This window comes from Zosterops lateralis, assembly GCF_965231275.1.
Source record: "Zosterops lateralis genome assembly, chromosome: 9".
NCBI classification, from domain to species: domain Eukaryota; kingdom Metazoa; phylum Chordata; class Aves; order Passeriformes; family Zosteropidae; genus Zosterops; species Zosterops lateralis.
The window spans coordinates 19073897-19097532 of NC_139769.1; the positions used below are offsets into that span (position 1 = coordinate 19073897).

Here is a 23636-nt window from a genome sequence, read left to right on the forward strand (position 1 = left end):
AAAGTCGATTTTTTTCCTCTTGAATAGAGCCACATGTAAGACACTTTTGATCCATTTATTTATGTAACAGAACAATCTCAGCAGGTGTTTTGTGGCTCTTTGCCCAATTTATTACTTTCAGCTAGTGAGGAATTTACAGGCATTAAGGGAAAAGTCTTTCACTGCATCTTTTTAGACTAATATCCTTTCCAGATTATGACTGAGGTCTCCTGTCAAAAGTCCTGTGATGTTTCATTCTGCACAGAAAAACAAAAAGTAACTGATGTTAATTTTCTGTGATTTTTTTTTTTTTAAATAGGGATCTTATCCCTCAGGAGGCAGCCAATATGGTGGGCAGGTGAGTATTCCCTTTCCATCCCATCACTTCTAACTCTTTCCTAACATACTTTCTAGATCAGGTCAGTTACTTGATCCTGACACACACATTAATTTGGCCATTTTATTAAGTTTAAACAGTGGAGGTAATATAGATCAAAGTTGTTTCAGTAAGGTGAATAAAAGATTTGGTTACAATGAGTTACTGCTCTGTGTAAAATATTCCTTTGAACATACTATAGTTGCCAGGCTGTATTGCATGACGCTGCTTTAGTGATTCAAATTGCCTTTGTTGTGATGTGCAGTACAGAGTGTAAATTTTAGGTACACAATTTACCTTTTTTTAATTCAGAGAACACCCAAATAAGCTTGTCCTAAGTCCTGCAGAAATTGTCTCAAGACAGTGATAGAAGATTTTTCATTCAATTAATACAAGTTTGATTGACTTCTTACAGGGCACATATCCTTCTGGAGGCAAACAATATGGTAAACCAGTAAGTACAAAACATTCAAATTTACCCTTCTCTTTTCTTATATACCTGTTAAAAATCCCTGTATCTGATTAGTTATGGACTAGACAGTTTTCTGAGAATTATGTTAATATGCAAAGAGTGTCAAATTATTTACTTATCTAGGGTACTCAACAAATGCAGACACAATATTTATTTTCACAGTTTTGAGACAGCACCTTACTATGTAGCTGAACTTCTAGTAATCACAGAATGAGGCCATTGGATTTGTGTGTGTGTAAGGAACTTCTGAAGAGCTATTTCTATTTAAATTCATAATAATCATACACTTAGTGCTCAAATCTCAGATTTTCGTTGATTCTGTATGCATTTGTCTCAAGTATTTCTGTCTTGCTTTGAAGAAAAACACTTTCTTTTCAAAGGAAATAGTAGCTGGCATTTAATTAAGCATATTTTTCTACCATTTCAGATTTCTCTTTTTATTATGTAATTTGGACTTTGCTTTTGCCATTCAAAGGCAGTTGATAAAAATGTTTTAGCTTATCTCTTATAGAAAAGAGACACTTGTTATCAAAAAGTGGCCATAAATGTTACATTTTCTCATACATGAATCCTAAAGGTGAGACATTTTCTGTACCTATTTGATGGCATTTTTTAAAAACTTAATGCTTGTAACATTTCCTGTCAGCAATGCCATTCAAATAAGCAGAGCCACTTCACCAGAAAACTGAATAAGATGCTTTGAGAACATCTAATTTTTCTGTACTCACTTTTTTCAACTACCTTTCTTATTAGAGTTTTCTTTAAGTAAGGGCTGTAAAGGCCTCTTATCATTTGCTTTTTGTTGGTGGTGTCTTTTTTCCCCCCAAATGTAACCATAGACTGATACCAGGAGAATTATTGTTTAATTGGACCTTATTATTTTTTCCATTTCAAATATTAAACACAACTATAAAACAGTTCTTTTTTCTTGAGAATTTTGTGTTAAATTGTCCAACCACAACAGAAAGATGCTGAATATTTGTATTTCAGCTAAGGTTTTGCCTGGGATTTTTGAATGACAGGATATAAAACATGTGTGTTCACTGGATATAAAACAGTGTTCATTCTTCCATGGTCTTTAATTCCAGATAGCAAGAATATTTAAGCACAAATAGACTTAGAGTCAAAACCAGGTATCTTTTTTCAGGGTTCCTCTTCCTCAGGAGGCAGTCATCAAGGAAAGCCAGTAAGGATATTCTTCTTTCAATATTCCACAACCAAATTAGAAATGGGGATATTGGGTTTTAAGATAGGTAACAACAATGAAGGTGAAATTTTAAATTATGTTACAATGGTAAATGTATGAGAAAAATTGCCCATAAAAATTGGAATATTTTGTTCAAACTTGAACCTTAGGATGAGGCACCATTTATTCCTCCCATAGCAAAGTTTCAATATACTCTGTTAGTTATTCATAGGAACATGCTTGGGTCATTCTAGTAAGAATGAAGTATTTAAATATCAGGGAAATTGTTTCAGTTTCCAGCTCTGTAGTTCAAACAAGACGTTGCTTTGGCCCATTCCTCTGAAACTCTTCATGCAATAAAAAGGACACAGCTGTGCTTATTTGTGACAATCCAATTAAAATGGAGGGGAAAGTGCAGTGAAAATGGTAAAATCACAATCACTATCAGACCCACTAATAGCCAGGGCATTTTCAAGATTGCTGTGTGGTCTTTGGACGCTGTTCACTGCTGCCTTGTGTGACAAAATTAAATGGTTCATCATTATTTCACAGGGTGGCTCTGGCTCAGGAAGCACTTACTCTGGGAAACCGGTAAGAGTATTTTTATCACAGCACTTTAATCTTCTTTTCTTAGTAAACAAAGAACTTGGGTGGTGGCCAGAGAAATTTGGGGACGATTTGGTCTGAAGAGGACATTCTGTATTAATATTACTTCAACTTTCCTCTTGAACAACTTAAAACCATGCCATGGGTTAAGCTACTAAAATCTTGTTGATCACAGGAAAAAACTGTGTTCAAAACCGTTGGCTGGGAACACCTCTATAAATTTATTTGTTTGTTTGTTTCCAGCAATCACCTCACTCAGGCGGCAGTCAAATGGTAAGAATTTTCCTCTTTGTAGTTTCTACTACTGTCTTCCTATAAATGTCACAGAAAACTGAAATCAGTCCAATTTCCTACATCTGCATAAATGTTTGAGAACACATGTGCAACATAATAAATTAAATAGTCTTAACAAAATTGAAGATAAGTGGGACCACATAGGTGCTTTATACTCTTGCCCGTGACTATCATTGAAAAACACGTGTTGATCTAAATGTGGCACATGACCTTTTGACATCAGAAGTGTCTACACAATAGATGGGGCTAATAGAAAAAGATTTCTCTGAAAATTTCTATGCTTTTATAATAGCAATAGAGAACTATTTAGGAATGGGTTTATCAAATTTCTCTCTTTTTTTTTTTTTTTTTTTTTTTTTATAGAGCTCTGCTGGGAAACACTCAACTCCCCAACTCCTGATGTTATTCAGTGTTTTGAGTGCCTTTGCTCTCTCTGCTGCTGTATCAAAATGGTCTCTATAAACTTTTGAAGTGTTATTGACATCCTAAACACGGATTATATTCCGTATTATTAGATAACTTAATGTAAAAACAAAAAAAGTACTGTTAAATCAAATTGGCAGATGCTACTTGGCTGTTATGTTGCATGTCATGCCCCTCATTAGTTTACCTCTGGTTTTAGTCATTAGTAGATATCATTAGTTGTGTCAGTGTTTTAGGCATCATTTTAAGAGAGCATATTGTACCCTACCTATAAGATTTATTTTTATTTCCAATAGGGAATGCAATGAACACCTACCTGAAGTGATTGGTGTGACAAATGAATACTTAGGAAATATTCGGTTATTAACCAAAGCAGACAAGGTGAAATAAATTGTTGTATATGAAAACTGAACACTGTACCTGGTAATCATCACATAAGATAAGGCTAACATAACTGCTTCTGATAAGCAGTTCTCCATGGGACAGAAAAAAAGATGCTGGAGTAATATCTAAGTATTGGTTTTAGTCTTTCGTAATTCAATGCAAATTCAACATGGAGACTGCAAAGCAAAAAAAAACCCCACAAAAACTCCACAGGACTGAAATTTTTGGGGTTAATTAAAGTTTATTTGTTAGAAAAATGAAACAGAGCAATGACATTATGAACTCCATTTAAACCAACTACACATACCTAGAGTTCTGTAGAGAAGCATTTCAGGAAAATGTTCCCCAGATTAGGCTGATAAACCAAAATCTGCTGAAAAAGAAAGCTTTTTTCCTTGGAGAGAATAATAAAAAAAACCTATTAAATTCATAAAACTAATACCATCTTGGCTCCTTTTTTCAAGTATTTAGTCTAACCCGTATATCTGAAAGGCTCATTTCATGAGTGATGTGTACATCTACAAGCAGGTGCTTCAGTGTGCTCACTGAAATGCCACGGCCCTTTTCAGTGCAGGAGCAGTTCCACACCTTGCAGCAAACCCTTCTGGAGCTCTCAGAGCCATCCTCTGTTCGGTGTTAACAAAGTGCATTCACCTAAAGCATATTTCTAATGGATGTGTAATTGAACATGTGCCTGCTATTAAAACTACCACTATTAGTAGCTTGCTTTTCTGTCAGGGTGACATCTGTAACTGGTGCAGAGGTTCCCACTGGCGTTCTCCTGCCGCCCTCAGCGGGGCCAGGCCTTCAGCCGGGTTTGGTGTGCAGCACAGCCCTTTGACAACCACCGGCCAATCTACCTGTAACTGAAGCGCAAAGTTACGCCTATATACGATCTTCAAAATTTCGTGGATAATTTGTTTATTCGGCCAACACAGTAATGTTATTAATCCGAACCAGCCCTGCCTTCTCTAATAAATTTGTGACGGGTTTCATACAAAACGCTGGTGTCAGTGGCTGCCGGCGTTCCCGTTCCCGGTTTGGGCGGAAGGCGGCCCAGGCTGCAGGGACCGAGGGCTCCGGCGGCCGCCCGAGCCCCGCAGCGCTGCCCCTGCCCCGCCAGCCCTGCCCTGCCCTGCCCGGCCCCGGCCCCGAGCCCGCCCGGCCGCGCCCGGCTCCCGCTGCAGCCGCGGCCCTGGGAACCGAGCGGGCGGGGCTCGGCTGCAGCCGGAGCCTTTGCGGGACGGGACCGCGGCTCCCGGAAGCACCGGGAGCCGGAGCGAGCCGAGCTGGGCCGGCGGTGAGCGGCGAGCGGGGCCGCGGGCGGGCGCGCAGGTGGGAGCAGAGCCGGGCCGGGCCCCCGCGGGGAGCGGAGCGGGAGCGGGGAGCCCCAGGGAGGCCTGAGCCGGGGAGAGACCTTGGGGTCAGTGCACGGGGCGGGGACCAGCGCTGGGGGAGCGGGCTGCGGACGGAAAGGGTGGCATTGGGGAGATGCCGAGAGAAATGTCTGGAAATGGGGCGGTTTGGGCAGGAGGGAGGAGAGGGCCAAGTTGAAGCGGCCGGGTGTGAAGTTGGGAAGGGGCGCGGATGTGGCCAGGGCTGTGTCCGTGCTGCTGAGGTGTGACTTCCCTGCTGCTGCTCTGCTGAGGAGGTGCTCGCTATGCGTGCTGTGGTGCTGCACGTAAAGTTCAGAGAAATGCACATTTTACTAGTATTTGCGTGGTTATTATAATTTTATTTGCGTGGTTATCGTCATTTTATACGAAGTTTTTCAAATGAGAAACGCTCTGGTGGTACAGCACTTACGGATTAAGCAGAAACTCAGAGGATAGAGAGGTAATAAATGTAATAATGCATATCATGGAATAAATTGAAAGGTAAAAGATAAATATCAGAAGGTACTCGAAGTTGTTTCATTTTATTAATTCCTATAAACTATGTTTTAAACCAGAGGGAGGAAGACTTGGATTCCAGATAAAATATTTTAAAGTAAGGGCTGGGTGGAGAAGACTGACATATCTTTGAGCAAAAGAGGGGTGTGTTAAAGAACATAAAGAACGTATGCAACAAACCTTTCTAAAACTGAGTGAGCACCACAGTGGGAAGTTTTATTTTTCATGGTAGTCCCACACAGGAGGAGTGGGATCTAAGACAACCTTTACTTATCAAAGACCATATGTGCAGAATGACAAAGTGGGCCTTAGAAATAACATTAGGGGATGGACTGCTTTTCTCAAAATCTATGGGGTTGCCTCTCTCCATAGGCACTGCATTGATTTATCAGTGTGCTCACAGGGTTGAGCTCCAGGCTGTAGGGTGGGTTTGAGGGAGGTGACAGTTGTGGAGAAAGTGATTTACAGTAATCTCTCCCTTTGGAAACCGTAGTTCATGATTCTCTTGTACATTGTTAGGCATTGTAAGAACTTGTGATTGAAATTCACAGTTCTGGGAGATAAGGGTCCATTGGTTTGGGATGTGTGATGTTTGGGGAAAGACTGGTTCTACTGAGTAAAAATTTGCTTTCTTGAGCAGTATATTTTTAGGAGTAACTCTGCCTCCAGCAATCCTACTGGCTGCCTACACAACCCAATTCCTTATTCTGGTGATGCTATTGTTTGCAATAACAAGAAAAAGGCAGGGATCACCTGGGCCAAGTACCTGTGGAATTCACGTGTCCCCTTAAAGCAGTTCTGGATTTGGCAGTGTTAAGGGAGCACAACACACATACTTACCTTAGGGACAGGCTTGCTAGTGCTAGACACAGTTATCCTTCCATATTGTTCTTGAATTGCTTGCTGCCTGGGGTTATTCTTCACTGGTTACTTCAGTTCCTACCATGTTAAAGATGGTTGTGTAGGCTCTGTGCCCTTGCTGGAACCCAGGAGGCTGCACAGCTGGATCACATCAATGGAGGATGTCTCTAGAGGGGAGGAGAGGTTCTTAACATCTGTACTGGCATGATAATGTCAGATAGTTAGAAGTTCAGGATTTATGCCACTGGATTTCTGAACCTTGTCTTACACTTATACCCCTTCAGTGCTGTTCAGCTGTCTCATTTTATTTGTAATTACTATCACACTGCAGTGCCTACAGATTGATTTTCCCTGTGGGATCTGGTTTGTGTTACTCCAAGTAGGTCACCTTGATGGAGGTGTTTGACACACTGTGTTGCCTTGAGCACCCAGACTTGACTCATAATTCATAAACAGCACCAGTGTAAGCTGCAGCTGAAGCCCAGCTGGATTCAATGTTCAGTCTTTGAGCACCTTAAATTGAGCTCCTTCTTTGGCTTGATACATCTGCATGAGCTGCCTTTCAGCAGTGCTTTGGTTCATGGCACTGCACTCCTGTGTGCTTGAGGAGGGGTGGGCATTTGAACTGAAACTGAGAACTGAATGGCTCCTTGCTCCAGAGTGTGAATGTGGCTGCTGGGATCTATCTATACTGTGATCTATACAATGAGCACAGTGTGTGTACTGTGTGAAAACAAGATGCAGTTCAGGCAGCTTGTATCAAATTTCTGTGCTGGTTGGCAGAGTTTGGTTTAATGACTTACGTCAATATGAAACTATTACGCTACTGGGCAGACTTGAAGTCTTCATCTTACAAGAAATGCTGGTGTTAATATTTAGCTCAATGAGGGCCTGAATTTCCAGAGTGCTGAGTATTTATACTCAATATGTAATTTGTATAATATTCATCAAACCAAATTTTCATCTGTCAAAAAAAGTATGATCTCTGGATTCTTAGGTTTGGTGTAAAGGATAAAGGTGGTGGGCTTAAAGAGCTCTTAGCCACAGATCCCACATTTTAAGATTCATAATGAGTTGCTCTTCCTGCCTGATACATAGATTAGAATGATATTTTTTTTTCCCCCACAAAAGAAAGAAACAAACAGAAAACCTTTGGGAGGTTATAAAACTCACCCGGTTCCCTTTCTGCTCAGTTTTCTGTCAATATGCACAAAACCCTTGCCTGAGTCCTAAGCGATTTATAGCATTCTCTAGAATGAGATTAGTTAATATTTAATATCTAATTGCATTGCCTTTGTTAAACCTGGCAGTGATGGAATTTCCTGGTTGAGTGATAGATATGGCCAGTGAGTCACTGATACAGCCTCCACTATCTTTGGCAGAAGCCAAGGTTTTGGAGCAAAGTTGAGAAGAAATTGTTGGTTGATCTTTAACAGTTACCATTTAATGTATAACTGTTCTGTACCTAGGTGCACTTGCCAGTTTTTAAAACCATCTGCATGGTTTTAAAATGTCCAAGAGTTGTGGTTTAACCCCAGCTGGCAACTAAACACCACACAGACACTTGTTCAGTCCCTCTGGTGGGATGGGGCAGACAGTCAGAAGGGTAAAAGGGAGAAAACCTGTGGGTTGAGACACAGACAGTTTTGTAGGTAAAGCAAAAGCTGCACATGCAAGCAAAGCAAACCAACGAATTCTTTTACCACGTTCCACGGCCAGGCAGGTGTTCAGCCATCTGCAGGAAAGCATCGTGTGGAATGGTGACATGGGAAGACAAACACCATCACTTGGAACCTCCCTCCTCCTCTTCTCACAGGTTTATGTAGGGAGAATGACTCCATGAGGTCTGGGATATGTCCCTGTGGTCTCTTGGGGTCAACTGTCCTGGCTGTGCTCCTCCCAATTTCTTGTGCATTCCCAACCTCCTCACTGGTGGGATGGGAGGCAGAAAAGTATAATCCCTTCTCAACAAAAGTGAAGATGTCCCTGTGTTATCAACACTTTTCAGCACAAATTCCAAACACATCTGGCCAGCTACTGTGAAGAGGATGAACTCTACCCCATCCAAAACCAGCACATGAGATACAGTTGTGCCTAGGGAGCAAGATGACGTTGCAGGACCAAGGTCCACCAGGGATCTACTGTGTTCTACTTGATAACCGTGTCTTAAAAATCTCATTTGAATGCGGTTATGTATTTAATTCTTTTCACCAGTTAAGATTTTTTTAATGTAAACGGAGAAATTGGAAATACTGCTGAAGGAAACCTTCGTGTGAAAAAAAAATCTTTGTTCTTCAGTTTCTGCTCAAAGAGTAAGAAAAAACTTTGCTAGGGAATTTGCTTTTAACTGCATTTCTGAAGAAGTGTACAAGCTCCAAGAGAAAAGCACACTTTTGTTTTTTTTCATAGTGTACTTAGTGCACTGTATAATGTCTCCAGCAAGAAAAATGAGTAACAAACTGGAAAACAAAAGAAAGAGCAAGGTAAGTTTTAAAATTCTGAAGTGATTTGCAGTGATTTAGTTGCAAAGTGCCAGGTATTTGGGGAGGAACAGCTGACAATTGTAGATAGCTTATGGGAGGGAACAAATAAGAAACCTATTCACAGTATGAGGAAAATGGAAAACATAGTAGTGAGAAATACAAGGTTTAAGATTATTAGAAATATTTAGGACATGTATTGCTACAATTACAGTGACATGACAGATTTCATCTGGTGATGAGGGGAGAAAGGACTGTATTGTCAAATTATAGCAGTGCAAATATGTCATTTAAATTATTTGTGTGTACGTTAAATCTACTTCAGAGCGCAGTTCAGCAGCACTTAACTGGAATTGGAGAGGTCTGTGTACCCTCTGTACCAGGTGGGGTATTTATCATAAAATTATAAAATGGTTTGGGTTGGAAGGGACCTTAAAGATCATGTTTCTGACCCTCTGCCATGGGCAGGGACACCTTCCACAGACCAGGTTGCTCAAAGCCCATCCAGCCTGGCCTTGAGCACTTAGAGTGATGGAGTTTCTCTAATTCTCTGGGCAGTCTGTTCCTAAATTAGCCCAGCCCATGTCCAGGCCCTTGCACTAGGCTTTGTTGAATTTCATGAGATTCCTTCCTTCATTCCATTTAGTTCTATACTTATAGTATTTGTTGTATTATATACTGCTTCTGATAAATACAAAGCTGTATTCACTCCAAAAAAAAAAAAAAGAGGAATATTTTTGGAATAGAACTTTCCTCTGAAGAATGTGGTTGTGTTGCAGAAAGTTACATGTTACTTTTGTGTTATCCAGCACAGGGAAAAGGGCAATACATGTAGAAAGTAAGAAAAGCGTGGAAGGAAGTCTTATAGGTTTTTCAGGTTCTGTGAGTTAGCTCTTATTCCACCTTGCAATTGTGCTTTTCCTTTGTTGAGAGCTTATTGTATTTGTATAACTATAGCATCAGCACTAGGTTCATATTTCATTGGAGAAATATGAGAACACCATCCTGTTTCTTTAGTCTGATATCCTGATTTCAGAGGAAATGCGCAGAAAGTGTGTCCAGACCTGTACCACTGGAATGACACAGAGACAGACTCAATCAGTGTTTATTTTCCAGCAGATCCCATATGGAGAGTTTGGTGTAGTAGCACAGAAAATTTAAACTTTGCCTTTGGCAGTTTTGAGAGGCTGGTTGTCTACTTCTGTGTTGGGCTTTGCATTTTAACTAATACACAAATGCCTTTTATTTGGTTGAGCAATGTTAAACTGATTAGTCATAAAATGGTGCATGACCTAAGAAAAATAACTCCTGTATTGGCTTTTTTACTCTAAAAGACTGTCAGCAGTGAAAACATTTCACAGCTAGGCTGGAAGGAATTTAGTTCATGTAATGGCATCACTGTGAAGATTTGGAGCATGATTAGCTTATTTTTCTTTTTTTAAATTAAACTTTACTTGTGGCAGAGTATGGAGGAGTAAAGAAATAGTTGCCAGTTGAGGTTATTTTTGTCAAATCTTTCGGTGAATTTAACCTACTTTTTTTTGTGTGTGTGTGTGAATTTACTGTTAATTTTTTTGTCTGTCATCTACTTCAGATAATGTTGGGTGCTTGAAGTTTTTCATATAAGTTTCTCTGATACTCCCTGTAATTCTGATTTTGAGTCCTTCTGCAAAGATTTTAGGTCCTTCTACAAAGTTAATTTTGCACAGGATTTTGCAATGGTAGATACTTAGCAGCTGAAAACCTCAGAAGTTTATACCATCAGATCTTTAGAAGACAAAATCTTAAGAAAAGTCCCATAATCTTATTGCTCTGTAGTAAAATCTGATTAATAACAAGGAGTTTTGGTGTGCTGTTCATTAAGTCAAATTGATTTTGGCCTTATTTCATCTGCAAATATTAGAATTTGCCAGTATTTTAAGAGTGAAAGTGTAGGGATGAAACAAAAATAAAATGTAAAATACTAAATTTTAGTCTGGGTTGGAGGTATTACAAAGGGAGATGAAAATCTACAAGTCAGAAATATATTCATTTTTGAATTAATGTTATGAGCTGGAAATACGTGATTTTCCACTTTAAAAAAATCTGCTTCCTTTGAAGAGTTATTCTTCAGACTTTGCACAGTATGGTACTTTGAGCTGAAATAATTACTTCCTGTATAGATTGCTTAGCTTTGGTTTGTGTTCTGAAAACCTTTCCAAGGTCCTTGTCCTTTTTACTTTCCAGGAGAACAGCTCTTCACATAGAATCCATCTGTATTTTATCCACCTGTGTCTGCTGAATCTGAATGTTATGTGGCTGTAAATCCCACCTTGCCTTCCTGCATATTGGCTCCTGTACAGGGCTGCAGGTGTGTCCATGGCACACTAAAGAAATGACGCAGGAGTGGCTGATTTTTTTTTTTTTTTTTTTTTTTTTTTTTTTTTCCATAGACTAGTAGAAGAGAAGAATAATAAGCCCAGTCCCTGAGATGAGTTATTTAGTATTATAGTCAGGGAACTGCAGGTCTTTAGCACACCCCACTGTAAGATACAGTTCAAAAAACAGAGTATATGTCGCCACTCAGCTTTCAGTCTTTGAATTAGCAAACCTAAATCTGAGTTTTCAAAGAGATGCGTCCTGCAGAATACCAAATAGTGCATCCAAAGCCCAGTGAGAAACCTAAACTGGAACTCTGCACAGGAAATGCAATGGAACTTCAATATCATTGTTGGTTTAAGACAGGTGTGGGTTGTTACTGAAGACATTTGTTCATTTGTTCAGTGACTGTTGCTGTGAGAGTAGCAGGAGCTCATGGCTACAAGTGAGCGCTCACACCTCTGGTCACCTGTAAGTCTGAAGGTGCTGTGAGACTGCAGTTGAAGACAGTCCAACTCTTTCAAGTTCAGTGTTTACTCTTTTTGTGGATTGTTCCCAGTTTGCAGAGAGGTCTGTGAGCTGATCAGCAGGTCTTTTAAAAGAGAAGGGATCAGGAGAGCTGATAAGGTCTTCTGTGTGCTTTGGAGAGAGTGGTTATACAGTTGGCATATGTACATTTCAGAGCTCTAGTTCCTGCTCTGTGAACCAGCTTGTAAATACAGCATGAAGCTTCATACACTTGCTGTCTACAAGCCTGTCTTGCTGACCACTGACAGGACAACTTTCAACAAATACCCTTATTTCAGCTATCATGCTGGACACTTAGCTTCCATTCTGTGTGAACTTTTGAAACTTTGAGATGCATTAGTGACATACAGAAAGGGAATATTTCCTGCTACTGGTGCCTTTTTGAAATACACTGTCTGGGGAAAGTTTTCTTTTTTAGCATGACTACTGAGGAAGGCAAGACAGAAGTTGTGGTAGGCATTCTCTATGGCTTTGGTGATGGGCTTATCAAAGTTTTGTGCTTGTTTGTTAATTTTCATGCTAATTGCTGTGGTACTTGTCATTAACCGCATACTAGTGATTTAAATTCATTTTAACCTGCTTCATAAATAGATGATTGTATTTTAGAAAAAAAAATTATTGTGAACATTATTTTTAATATATGACCTGTTTTGAAGGTTGCAGAATTGATATCTGATGATTTTGAACATTTGTAAAACCCTTTGTCATTTTACAGGCTGACAGAATGCAGAAATTCGGGTCTGAGTCAAGAGGGATATGTATGTTCCCGTTATCTGTATTTTGCTCAGAAGCATTTTTAAAACTAAAAAAAAAAACCCCCAAAAAACCCCAACAAACAAACAAAACACCCAACAAACAAAACCTTAAAAACTTAAAGTTTTGAAGACTTCTTTATCTGTAGGTGTGCTTTCATGAAATTTAGTGATTTCTGTCTTTAAAATATGTTGCTCTTTATTTCCAGTTTTTCAGGACTGAATACTAAAAAATGAGGTAGATGGAAACAGTGAAAGAAATTGTTTGTTGAGTTGGTTCATATAAATGAAAACTCAGTTTTCTCTAGTATCATAGACAGCCCTTTTAGTGAAATTCAGTTCTATATCTTCTCCCAATAGGGTTGTTGTTTTTTTTTTTCTTTTACCTTTTTCTCCCTCTGTCTTCTTTGTGTTGCTGGTATTTCTCCAGAAAGCATGGTCTCTGAATGTGCATGTCTCGTCTTCATCCCTTTGCAGGAACTGTTCTTTTTCTCCTCCTTGTTCTCAGCTGCAGCAAATGTATTTATCAAAGTTGTTGTTCTTCAACTAACACATCATCTCAGTCTTGTTGTTTAGGATGCATAATTCCACAGTTAACATCCTTGTGTAATGGATTATTCAACCAGAACTGGTGGAAAACAGCAAATCCTGAGTGTTGTCTGCAGCTTTCTTCTCCTTCATGGTTTATATTTCTGTCTGATTCAAATTACTCCATGCAGTTGCATCTTCAGTATTCGTTTCATCAGAAGTTAAATGAGATTATAGTTCATACAAAAGTATCTCCTATTAAGATTCTTTAATGGAACCTCGTGTGTTTCTTCCTCAGTTTCTGCATCCTGGCATCTTTTTCATCCTTATTTGCCAATATGCTTTTACAAATGTTTTTACAACGGCATAATTTTTGAGATAAACAATTTTAACGTGTAGGACACAAGTGTGTGTGTGTCTTTGTGGCTGTTGATAATTCACTCCTGTTTGAAGGTTACTGCAATGTCTTTTAAGTGTCAGTGTTGTACAGGTAGTAATTTGACTTTGAATATTTGACTGAAGAAAATCTATAAATGCTTAGAGACAAGGGCAAGTCAGAAATATTTGAATAGTGTTGCTCTCCAAAAGTCTACAAAACCAGCAATGAAATGCATCTTGAGCTGGAGGGAGCAGTGCAGTCAGCAAGAAACTGCTTCAGTTCTAGCCACAAATATTTAGATGTACCAGCACATCCTTGAGCAGTGTGGACAAAACTGCAGTTTATGAGTCAGAAGTTGTGTGCCTGCAGGAGTAAAACACGGGGACAGCTCTGCCATATGCACACAGTAAGTGTGCTGTGTCCAGGTTTCTGACACTGAGAACCACATGCATTGTCTTGGCTTGTGACTCTTCTGTTGCTTGTAAATCTAGTTGTGTACTTCTAGTTACTGATTTGGTTTGACTTTGGCATTATAAAAAATGGCTCTGTTTTTGAATAAGTGGGCAATGAAAAGGGAGTAGAAGTTAATCTTTTACAGAAAGCATTAGTTTCTGTGTGTGGAATTTCTTTCTGTGAAGCATAGCAAAATTATGTGATACTCTGACTAGCAGCAAGCTTTTTTAAAATTTTCTTGTCATATATTGTGCTTGCAAAATGAAAATTACTGTCTCAGTCTTCTATAATAAGTTAATCCTTTATACTGGTGACAAATTGCAAAGAAAACTGCATCAACTTGGTGGAAGTTCCTGGTAGAGATGAGGATGACAGCTTTACTAACATGAAGTTTGCAGTAGTCAGTGCAGCCTGAGAAAGCAGTTGCAGTCACCTAGTAATCTATATTCAATGAATTTTTTTCTGAGCAGGATAATTAGCAGGACAGGTTTAGTGCTGCCTAGCCTAAAGCTTCTCCATCCCATGTCTTCCTCTCTAACTCTGCTTTCCCACAACTCTCCTTTCCCTTCATTGCCAGGCATACCGCTCATTCTCATTTAAAGCAGCCCAACCCTCACCCTTCTTTTGCTGGCATGATGTACCTGGCAAGGCAGAGACTGCAACCTGACAGCCTTGGGAGAGGTGGGAGTGTGGGAAGATCTCTTTAGTCTGGGAACAGCTCATTGCTGCAGGAGTACTAGGCATTCTGCTGTGCCACAGCAGAAAACAGCTTCACCTTGGAAATACCTTCTGAGCCTTCACCTACATAAAGAAATCTGTGATTCCCAGTATCTGCAATATTACCTTTGGGTTTATTTCCTTTTTTCTGTTTCAGAAAGGAAAAAGTCAAGAGATGTCTACCAATTTAAAGTACCTTTCCTTGGGCATCCTGGTGTTTCAGACCACGAGTTTAGTGTTGACCATGCGCTATTCTCGGACACTGAAAGAAGAAGGACCTCGTTACTTATCCTCTACTGCAGTTGTTATTGCTGAACTGCTGAAGATTTTGGCCTGTGTTCTGTTAGTCTACAAGGACAGCAGTATGTGTCAAATTTTGCACCAAGTAATTTTCCTAATCAATATGCTGTATTGTAGTGGCAACTGCAAAGCAGCCATGTGAGTACAGGCATACAACAAAGCATTTCCCTCCTCCTTGTGTAAGAAATAGTCTTGGAAAGACAATAATCATACTGCAGTGTTTGCTTAAGAGAATGTGGATACTGAGGAGTGCAGGAACAAATTTTATGCTAATATCTCAAAGCTTGTGTTTGCTCAGGCATTTTAAAAAATCTGTATGTAGAAGTAGGAAAAAATTAAAAGCTTTAAGTGTGTCCAAAGCATGAACGATAATTAGAAACCTGTGATAAACAGCAGACACAGAAGGAAAAAAGTTATTTCATTGTTTCAGGCTAAAAAAAGAAAACTATATTCACATTTACTCTAATTCTTAATTTGTATATTTAAAACAGAATTTACCTGGTTTCTGTTTATTTTTCAACAGCTTAAAAATGTCATTGTCTATGCAGAAATGTTGATGACTCTGTAGGATTCTAAATGTGCACTTTTTAGATGGTACTCTTTAAATTATTATTTAAATTTTTAAGTGGTACTTTTTAAATTATTGCTACAGTTTCAATAAGTTTAACTCAAAATATTTCGAATAATCATTTTCATTCTGATATTCCAGGCTGCAGGAAGATACTTGCAGCCATATTTCCTTACATATACAAGGCCTGTGAAAGTCAAACAAACATAGATGATATTTTCAGGTCTTAGTATAGTGATAGGCATAAAAAGAGGCAACAGTTTAAGAACAGAACATTGCTGTGTCTCTCATTTCCACTCCTTTCCTTTTAGTGAATATCTCTTTTACTGTTTCTTTGGGTAGAATGCAATTTACGGACTCTGAACAGGGTGCTACATGATGAAATCCTTAACAAACCCATGGAAACTCTTAAACTTGCCATTCCTTCAGGAATTTACACTCTTCAGAACAACTTGCTATATGTAGCATTGTCAAACCTAGATGCAGCCACATACCAGGTATTGCATATTTTGAATTCTCTATAAATTTCAAAAAAATACTCTGTGAATTGTGGCAATAGTAACTGTTCCTGGTTCTTCTAGGTTACATATCAACTGAAAATTCTCACCACAGCATTGTTTTCTGTGTCCATGTTGAGCAAGAAACTGGGTGTATACCAGTGGCTGTCACTAGTAATATTGATGACAGGAGTGGCATTTGTGCAGGTAAATATTAGCAGGTGGTTCATGGGGTTTGAATGTGTTTATTCAAGAAATATGGATTTCTATACTGATTATCCAGCTTTCTGATTCTACCAGCTTCACATGAGCACCAGAGTATAGTCAGGAGCTACGAATCACAGCTGGCCAGGTCTGGAGGACACCAGAAATGGTTCAAAGGCAGAAGATAACACCTCTTTTGCAACCCAGTGCTCTGCTGTAGAATGTGACAGGGCCTCTGGAGCAACCTGCAAGTAATAATGATAGCAATTTTTATTAGTACATTTCTTCAGGCATTAGGAATTCACAGATCTTCTTTGCCAGTACAGGCTGTGTTCACTTTGGCATATGGATTCACCATGGCAAATTCACTTTGGACTATTTCAAGAAGCAAAATTGGCCTCAGTTCTAAATAGTGCAGGTACCAGAGTGCATAGTTTTCAGAGGGCAGGATTATGGGATAAGAGACAGATATTCTAAGAAGTTTTAGCAGATTTTAGTATATCCTAATTTTTTTTATTTTAAAATTTAAGGATTTGGAAAAAGATATGGTGATTAAGTTCAATAATGAAAAATTAAAACAAAACACTCTGGACAGTATTTAACAGACTCCTCAGAAAGTTTTATCCATGGCATTGCATTTTATTCACTTAGCCTGAGACACATTGCAAGATTTAACTGGTCTGCACAATCACCAGAGAGGGGCACATGAAAAAGACAGTTCATCCCATCTTATTTGTAAGGCCACCAACTGTTGGGTGGCACAAGTTGGTGGCAGAGAATGACCATGATAATTCACAATGGGATTCAAAAACAGTTCTTGCTTATAAAACATAGATCCTGCAGCTGTTTAAATTGATGAGTATTTTCCCAGTTGAGGCACAGTTTTACGCCTTACAAATAAGTAGAAAAAAATTGTAGCTTTGCAGTCCTTTAAAAGTATTTATGGTGCAAAATACATAATTTTACAAGTTTGTGATTGTCTGTATTTAGTTACTGTTACTGTTGGTGGAAAATGAATTTGCATTTTGTAGATGCTCATGACTTGATTTCATCAGTGAATTTTGTGTAACTGTTTTTACATCCAGTGGCCTTCAGACTCTCAAGCAACACCTGCTAAGGAGCACTCAGCAGGATCACAGTTTGTTGGCCTGATTGCAGTTCTCATAGCCTGCTTTTCTAGTGGATTTGCTGGGGTTTATTTTGAGAAAATTTTAAAGGAAACTAAGCAGTCGGTGTGGATCAGAAACATTCAGCTTGGTAAGTTTAATTTTAATCATCTGTTAGAGATACTGCATTCTGAAGCATTAAGATAATTGTGCAAAATATAGCAGTTACTTTCTGATTTCAGTCTGAAATTAAAAACTCCACAGTCTCAACTCAGATTCAGCTTTTGACATTAAGTCTCTACAAGTAAACATTCATTGTGTTTGAGACTGGCTCAGGAGAATCCTATTTCAAAGATTCTTGTCTGAATTGGCAAATTGCTAATTGCTGCTGCTGCTACTATGCTGGAGACCTCCTCCTCCTCTGAGGGTTTTCCCTCTTTTTCTCTTCAGGTTATAGGGTGACTTCAGCCTTCAGTTATGGCTAGATTCAGGAAAACTGAAATTGTATTTAAGTGAATTTTGCTATATGCCATAAACAAAAATCATTCCATTCCAGTAGAATGCAATGGAAGATAAGTATATAAGGATATCTTAATGGAAAAAATCAAAACTTGTTTCAGGTGAGGAGAATAGCTTTTAAAAGAGAACAGCAAACTGATTGCATTTGGATGTGATGGTATTGCACAGTCCAGTTTTAAAATCAGAAATACAGGAGCAGCCTTTAAAGACGAGGAACCCATTTGAATGTTTTTCACCTGAACCTTTTAAACCAATCTTGTACTTTCAGGATTTTTTGGTAGCATATTTGGACTGATGGGTGTTTACATTTACGATGGAGAACAACTGTCAAAGAATGGATTTTTTCAAGGATACAATAAACTTACTTGGGTGGTGGTTGTTCTACAGGTGAGACTTTGTATTGCATGTTTCTGTGAAGGCACTTGGGGATTTCCTCTTCTATAAATAACTGATGGAGAAACTAATGTGTGTCATTGAAGCTACTGAGAATTCTATAGTCAAAAGTCTGATCTATCATTATTAGCATAAACTTCTAAATGAAAATCTGGAAAATATATAGCAAGTATATGATTACATACTGTGCAAATTAAAAGCATGTAAGCATTATTTATTTTGTGATGTTTGAAATTATCTCTCTATATTCCCTTCCTCATGTGACTAAAAATGTATAGTGCCAAGAATTTCCACTCATTTAATGGTGGTAATGTCATCAACATGATGACAATTAATGGGGAAAGAGCTACTCCTTCAATGTTTATTTTCAACAGTACATATCCCTTATGTAAAATAAATGTATTGCTCCTCAACATAGACAAAAGCTTTTCCTAGAGTAGGTGCATGGTGTTAAAGTAGATGCTCTCAGTCAAGTTATCAGTTTGTGAATCCAAACCTCGCTATTTTTCCAGGCACTTGGAGGGCTGGTGATTGCTGCTGTTATAAAATATGCGGACAACATTTTAAAGGGATTTGCAACTTCTCTCTCTATTATACTGTCAACACTGATCTCCTATTTCTGGCTGCAAGATTTTGTCCCTACAAGGTAAGAATTATTTTCCATGTATACTAAAAAAAAAGAAAATAGTTGAAAACTTACTTCTTACCAGATATAACTCCGAAAATAAATAAAAAACCAAATCCTGTCCAAGGCACCCTTTCAGAATGTTTTTGCACCTCTAAGTTTATCCTCATCCCGTAGCTGACAGTGAGTTTTCCAGGCGGGTGAGGAGCCGCTGGCGCTGCCCGGCGGCCCCCTGCGGGCACACGCCGGCACTGCACCCCGGGCCAGGGGACCGCCAGTGCTCCGCGTCCCCGCGCTGCGGGGTGGCACAGGGACATCGCCTCTGTGCTGCCTTTCCTCACCCGCACTGCAGGCTCTAACACAGGGGGCACCCAGGCTCTAACACAGGTGACACCCAGGCTTTAACACAGGTCACGCCCCAGGCTCTAACACAGGTGGCACTGCAGGCTCTAACACAGGTCACACCCAGGCTCTAACACAGGTGGCACTGCAGGCTCTAACACAGGTGACACCACAGGCTCTAACACAGGTGGCACTGCAGGCTCTAACACAGGTGACACCCAGGCTCTAAGACAGGTGGCACTGCAGGCTCTAACACAGGTGACACCCAGGCTCTAACACAGGTGGCACTGCAGGCTCTAACACAGGTGACACCCAGGCTCTAAGACAGGTGGCACTGCAGGCTCTAACACAGGTCACACCCAGGCTCTAACACAGGTGACACCACAGGCTCTAACACAGGTGGCACTGCAGGCTCTAACACAGGTGACACCCAGGCTCTAACACAGGTGGCACTGCAGGCTCTAACACAGGTGACACCCAGGCTCTAAGACAGGTGGCACTGCAGGCTCTAACACAGGTGACACCCAGGCTCTAACACAGGTGACACCCAGGCTCTAACACAGGTCGCTGCAGACACGCCCCCATGGAAGTGACACTGTGGCACTGAGTGGCCCAAGGGCACCCAGAAGCCCCAAAGCAGAGCTGTTTGTAAAGGCAATACCACATTTAGTAGTGAGAACAGCTGAGAAAGAAAGAGAAGGACTTGCTCCGTTCTTCTAGGCCCGTACAGTGTCCTGATGCTTTCATGGTGGCTCTGTGTGCCACAGGTTTTGTACATGGGTAGGTTGAGAGCACTGCTTGTCTTGGCAGTGCATGTTCCTGGATGGAATGTAGAATTAATAATCCCGCTTCCAGATAATCTAATTTTTGGGAGATACAGGAATAGGATTTTGCTTATGACTGACCAATACTCTTTGCATTATGTTACATGTACTCATAACATAAAAATATTTTGAATAATATTTACAACTTTCGTATCTGATATGAAGAAACATCCTTTTATCTAAAAATGTATATTTGCAATACTGTGGTTCCTTTTATCCCTATCCATTCTATAATTCTGTATTATCAAGGCTTTACTTAAACATTTAGAAAAGGAAATGGAGTAGCTGTTTAGGCTGAAGAAGTGGAGGACATTGAACTTAAATTATAAATAAATTATATTTGTCCCATTAAAACAAAAGTAGAAAGTGTTTTAAGAATTTCTGTGTGCCCCAATGGAAAATTAATAAGTAACTTTATAGCTTCTGCAAACATACTGCAAAATAAATAGAGCCAGGTAGGAGTAAGTAGAACTTGAAGCCATCCCATTTAATAAAACTTGATTAACTTGAGTTAATCAAACTTAATCTTACCTTGCTCATGCTAACAGTGCATTTGAACTGAAACTGTGTAGTTGTTTCTGTCACAGAAAACAGTTTAGATTGGGGTAATACATGTAAAGTACTTAAATGCTTGAATGTGTTGCAAGGAGCCATGTCCCAAAATAGGCTAAATGCATTCTCTGAAGGATTATCGTGTGATATGCCACAGTTTTTTTAGCATTTGGTTCAGAAGATGAAATTGTTGACATTTTCATATCTGTGAGAAGATTCTTTTCTAAAATGTGTACTGGTTGTGTGCTGGCTTCAGGTTTTTGTATCAGACTTTAACTATCAAAACAACTTGAAAGGCCAAAATGTCACAATAGAAAAAATGCCTTTATTGTGTTTTCATGAGAAAAATCTTTCTGTATCTGCCAAAAGTTAGATTATACTGACTTGCAAACTGGTTCTTGGGCAGCAATAATTTGTTTTGACATATGCTTTGGACTTCAAAGCAAAAACAGCTTCAACAATATAAAGTATGTAATATGTTAAGGATGGGTGGGTAACCACAGTAGTTGCTTTTCTTTAGCTCCTGCTTCCATTTTGCATGCATCTTTAGGTAAAAGTTTAAGAAAAAAAGGATTGATCTGATTGCTTTTGGCAATTGTTCCATGAAAGTGTAATTTTAGTTTTCAGAATATGTTAATATGGTACAATTATTTGTAGTTATAGGTTTCTTACCTCAACAATTTCTGCATCCCTCTAAAATAAATACATACAAATTATTTTGCTCTTTATAAATTTGACAAATATAATTTATCTTCCTGTTTTCCTCATGGAAAAATGTAATTTCTTTTGATGGTATTGCATAAATAAATTTGCATCAACTAAAACAAACTTTTTTTTTCATCCCTATTCTATTCAGTGTCTTTTTCCTCGGAGCCATCCTTGTAATAGCAGCTACTTTTCTATACGGTTATGATCCCAAACCTGCAGGAAATCCCATTAAGGCATAGCAGACTTCCTCATCAGCCTGCTCCTCGAGATCATGCACTGGGCCTTGCTGGCACTGGCATGTGGAAGGTGTCCCTGTGCACTGCAAGGGAAGGATGACTGCCCTGAATGTATTGAAGAAATGCCGATGAGTAGCTCTGAACAGCCAGAGGGGTTACAGGTGGAGGGTGATGCTGTCTCTAACTGAAGGGGGGGGAAATGTCAGGGGAATGCTCAGTGCAACTTGCTAATAAAAAACTTGAAAGGAACCAAAAGTTTCCAAGAAACTACAATTAGGAATGTTTACAGCTTTGACTAAGATTGCATCAAAAGAATTACTGTATTGACTGCTGCAGAAATATGTCCTATGCACTCTTTGAAAGAGCACACGACAACATTGTCAGATTGTATGTTTTTGCGATTCGATTCTATTTAATCTTAGTAAATATGTTTTTAACTGTTTGTCTGTTTACGTGAAACGAGCTGAACGTCATATTTCTAAAGTGATGGTTCTAATTAGGTACTCCTTATTAAAACTGTGAAGATCTAAATATGATTGAAAGACAATTTCGCAATATCAAATACTTTTTATATTTTTAGAAGGCTTATTTAATAACAGAAACCTGTTATTAAATGATATTACAATTCTGTTGCTTCTGTAAAACTATTGTAAGAATGTTAACATTCTGACCTAAGTAGGAAGGGAGGAATACTCCAGCCCTCATCAGCCTGTAATGTTGGAGCAGATGGAATAACTCTGGGAACGCCAGCTGGAGGTTACTGCGCTAACCTGGGAGCAGGAGTAGGGGTATGATGGGTTCAGATGTAATGTTCATTCTTGTTAATTTACTGATTATAAATCAACTTTTTGGTAGAACCTTAGAAGTAGTTTTTGTGCTTTAAATAGCCTCTGAAGATTTTTTTAAACCATGATTTAAAAAAACAAAGAGCTCATAATAAGCATTTTAAAGGTGTTATCATTGTCTGCAACAGCTCCATCTGGAGATATTATGGTCTGGCATCTGTATACTGTACTGTACTGTACTTTATTACAGAGGTGTTTTTTAAACAAGTGTTGTTTACTCATGAACTCTTCCAGGCTTTTTCTGTATATTTCTATGTAATGGCTTAATTAGAGTTTTTGTCGGGTTTTTTTAATTATTATTATTTTGTTCCAGGAGTCCTTGAGCCAACAGACCAAAATGGGTTCTCTGGACCTATTTGTTCTAGTAGTGGAATTACTTTAATGGAAAATATAATTTAAAAGCAATTAATTGTGCAATAGGTAAATGTAAAAGCATGCTGTATTCTGTTTCAAACAACAACAAAAAAAACTTCACAAAGAAACCTTGCTGCAATTAGAATAATTAGACTGTTATGGACACTTCACTTGAAGTATTTGCATATAGTCAGAAACACAAAAAAAAATCTGGAACTAATAAACAAAAAAACTGTTTTAAAAATCATTGGTTTTCAGGAGACTGTTCACAATGGATGTTAATGTTGGGTGACTCATGTGACACCTGTGATGGTGCATTTTGTATAAAAACATATCAGGAGTCCCTTACCAGTAGAATGGCAAGTGGTAAAAATGTCTTTATTCCCTTGTTCCCCGCCACCACTTCCTTCATGCTTTTTCGCACATCTGTCTTGTACTAAAGAAAACGTGTAAGAGAAAGGTGTTTTAAAATGTTTACCGAAGTACCTCATCTGATTGACTAGGAGATTCTGTGGGACTGCCCTGAGATTTCTTAGTGAAGTGTTGTAAACGGGAAAGGAAGAATTCTACTTATGTCACTCAAGTAAAAACAGTGTTTTTCTTTTGTTGGCAATTACATGTTTTATCAACATTTTGTTTGTTTGTCTTATCAGAGCAAGAGATTAAAGAATTATCAGAGCTCTGCCTAGGGCTTGCTAAGCTTTGTGAACTGTGAATCTGTCCCAGCATGTTGTAGTTGCAGGAGTTTTGCTACTTGGCAGTCAAAACTATCTAAATGGGCATTCTATGTTAATATGAAATGTTTTAGGTGTAACATTCGATGTGGCACAGTCTTTGGAGAGTCACATTTAGCCCTTTCCCCCTGCAGTGCAGCCTTGAGGTAAGACGTGTATGT

The 23636-nt window shown here is 39.0% G+C and overlaps 1 protein-coding gene and 2 long non-coding RNA genes across 6 annotated transcripts; 2 read left to right on the forward strand and 1 right to left on the reverse strand.

Moving 5' to 3' along the window:
• Positions 1-147: 147 nt before the first annotated feature.
• On the forward strand, positions 148-3825 carry LOC310912482. The gene is made up of 6 exons (XR_014590674.1): positions 148-337; positions 771-809; positions 1975-2013; positions 2566-2604; positions 2863-2892; positions 3277-3825. It is a non-coding gene; the product is annotated as an uncharacterized lncRNA (long non-coding RNA).
• Positions 3826-4306: 481 nt separating this feature from the next.
• Positions 4307-7701, reverse strand: LOC310912718. The gene is made up of 3 exons (XR_014590705.1): positions 7647-7701; positions 6453-6640; positions 4307-4586 (listed from the first exon to the last, which is right to left on the reverse strand). It is a non-coding gene; the product is annotated as an uncharacterized lncRNA (long non-coding RNA).
• On the forward strand, positions 4943-23440 carry SLC35A3 (solute carrier family 35 member A3). 4 transcript variants are annotated; one of them, XM_083867493.1, is made up of 9 exons: positions 8562-8785; positions 8883-8956; positions 14826-15030; positions 15879-16033; positions 16118-16240; positions 17323-17494; positions 18131-18249; positions 18768-18901; positions 21455-23440. In XM_083867493.1, coding segments are annotated over exons 1-9 (1074 nt in total). In that variant the 5' UTR covers positions 8562-8784; the 3' UTR covers positions 21546-23440. The 4 variants fall into 4 exon arrangements, with proteins under 4 accessions (XP_083723621.1, XP_083723620.1, XP_083723622.1 ...); XM_083867495.1 differs by lacking the exons at positions 8562-8785; positions 8883-8956 and adding an exon at positions 4943-5020; XM_083867494.1 differs by lacking the exons at positions 8562-8785; positions 8883-8956 and adding an exon at positions 5002-5055.
• The last annotated feature ends 196 nt before the right edge of the window (positions 23441-23636 follow it).

What these genes read in the sequence shown, in the direction of transcription:
- SLC35A3 (XM_083867493.1), top strand. An exon ending in GATCAGAAACATTCAGCTTG is followed by an intron (nt 17,495 to 18,130) that starts GTAAGTTTAATT and finishes TTGTACTTTCAG; the next exon opens with GATTTTTTGGTAGCATATTT. An exon ending in CAAGATTTTGTCCCTACAAG is followed by an intron (nt 18,902 to 21,454) that starts GTAAGAATTATT and finishes TATTCTATTCAG; the next exon opens with TGTCTTTTTCCTCGGAGCCA.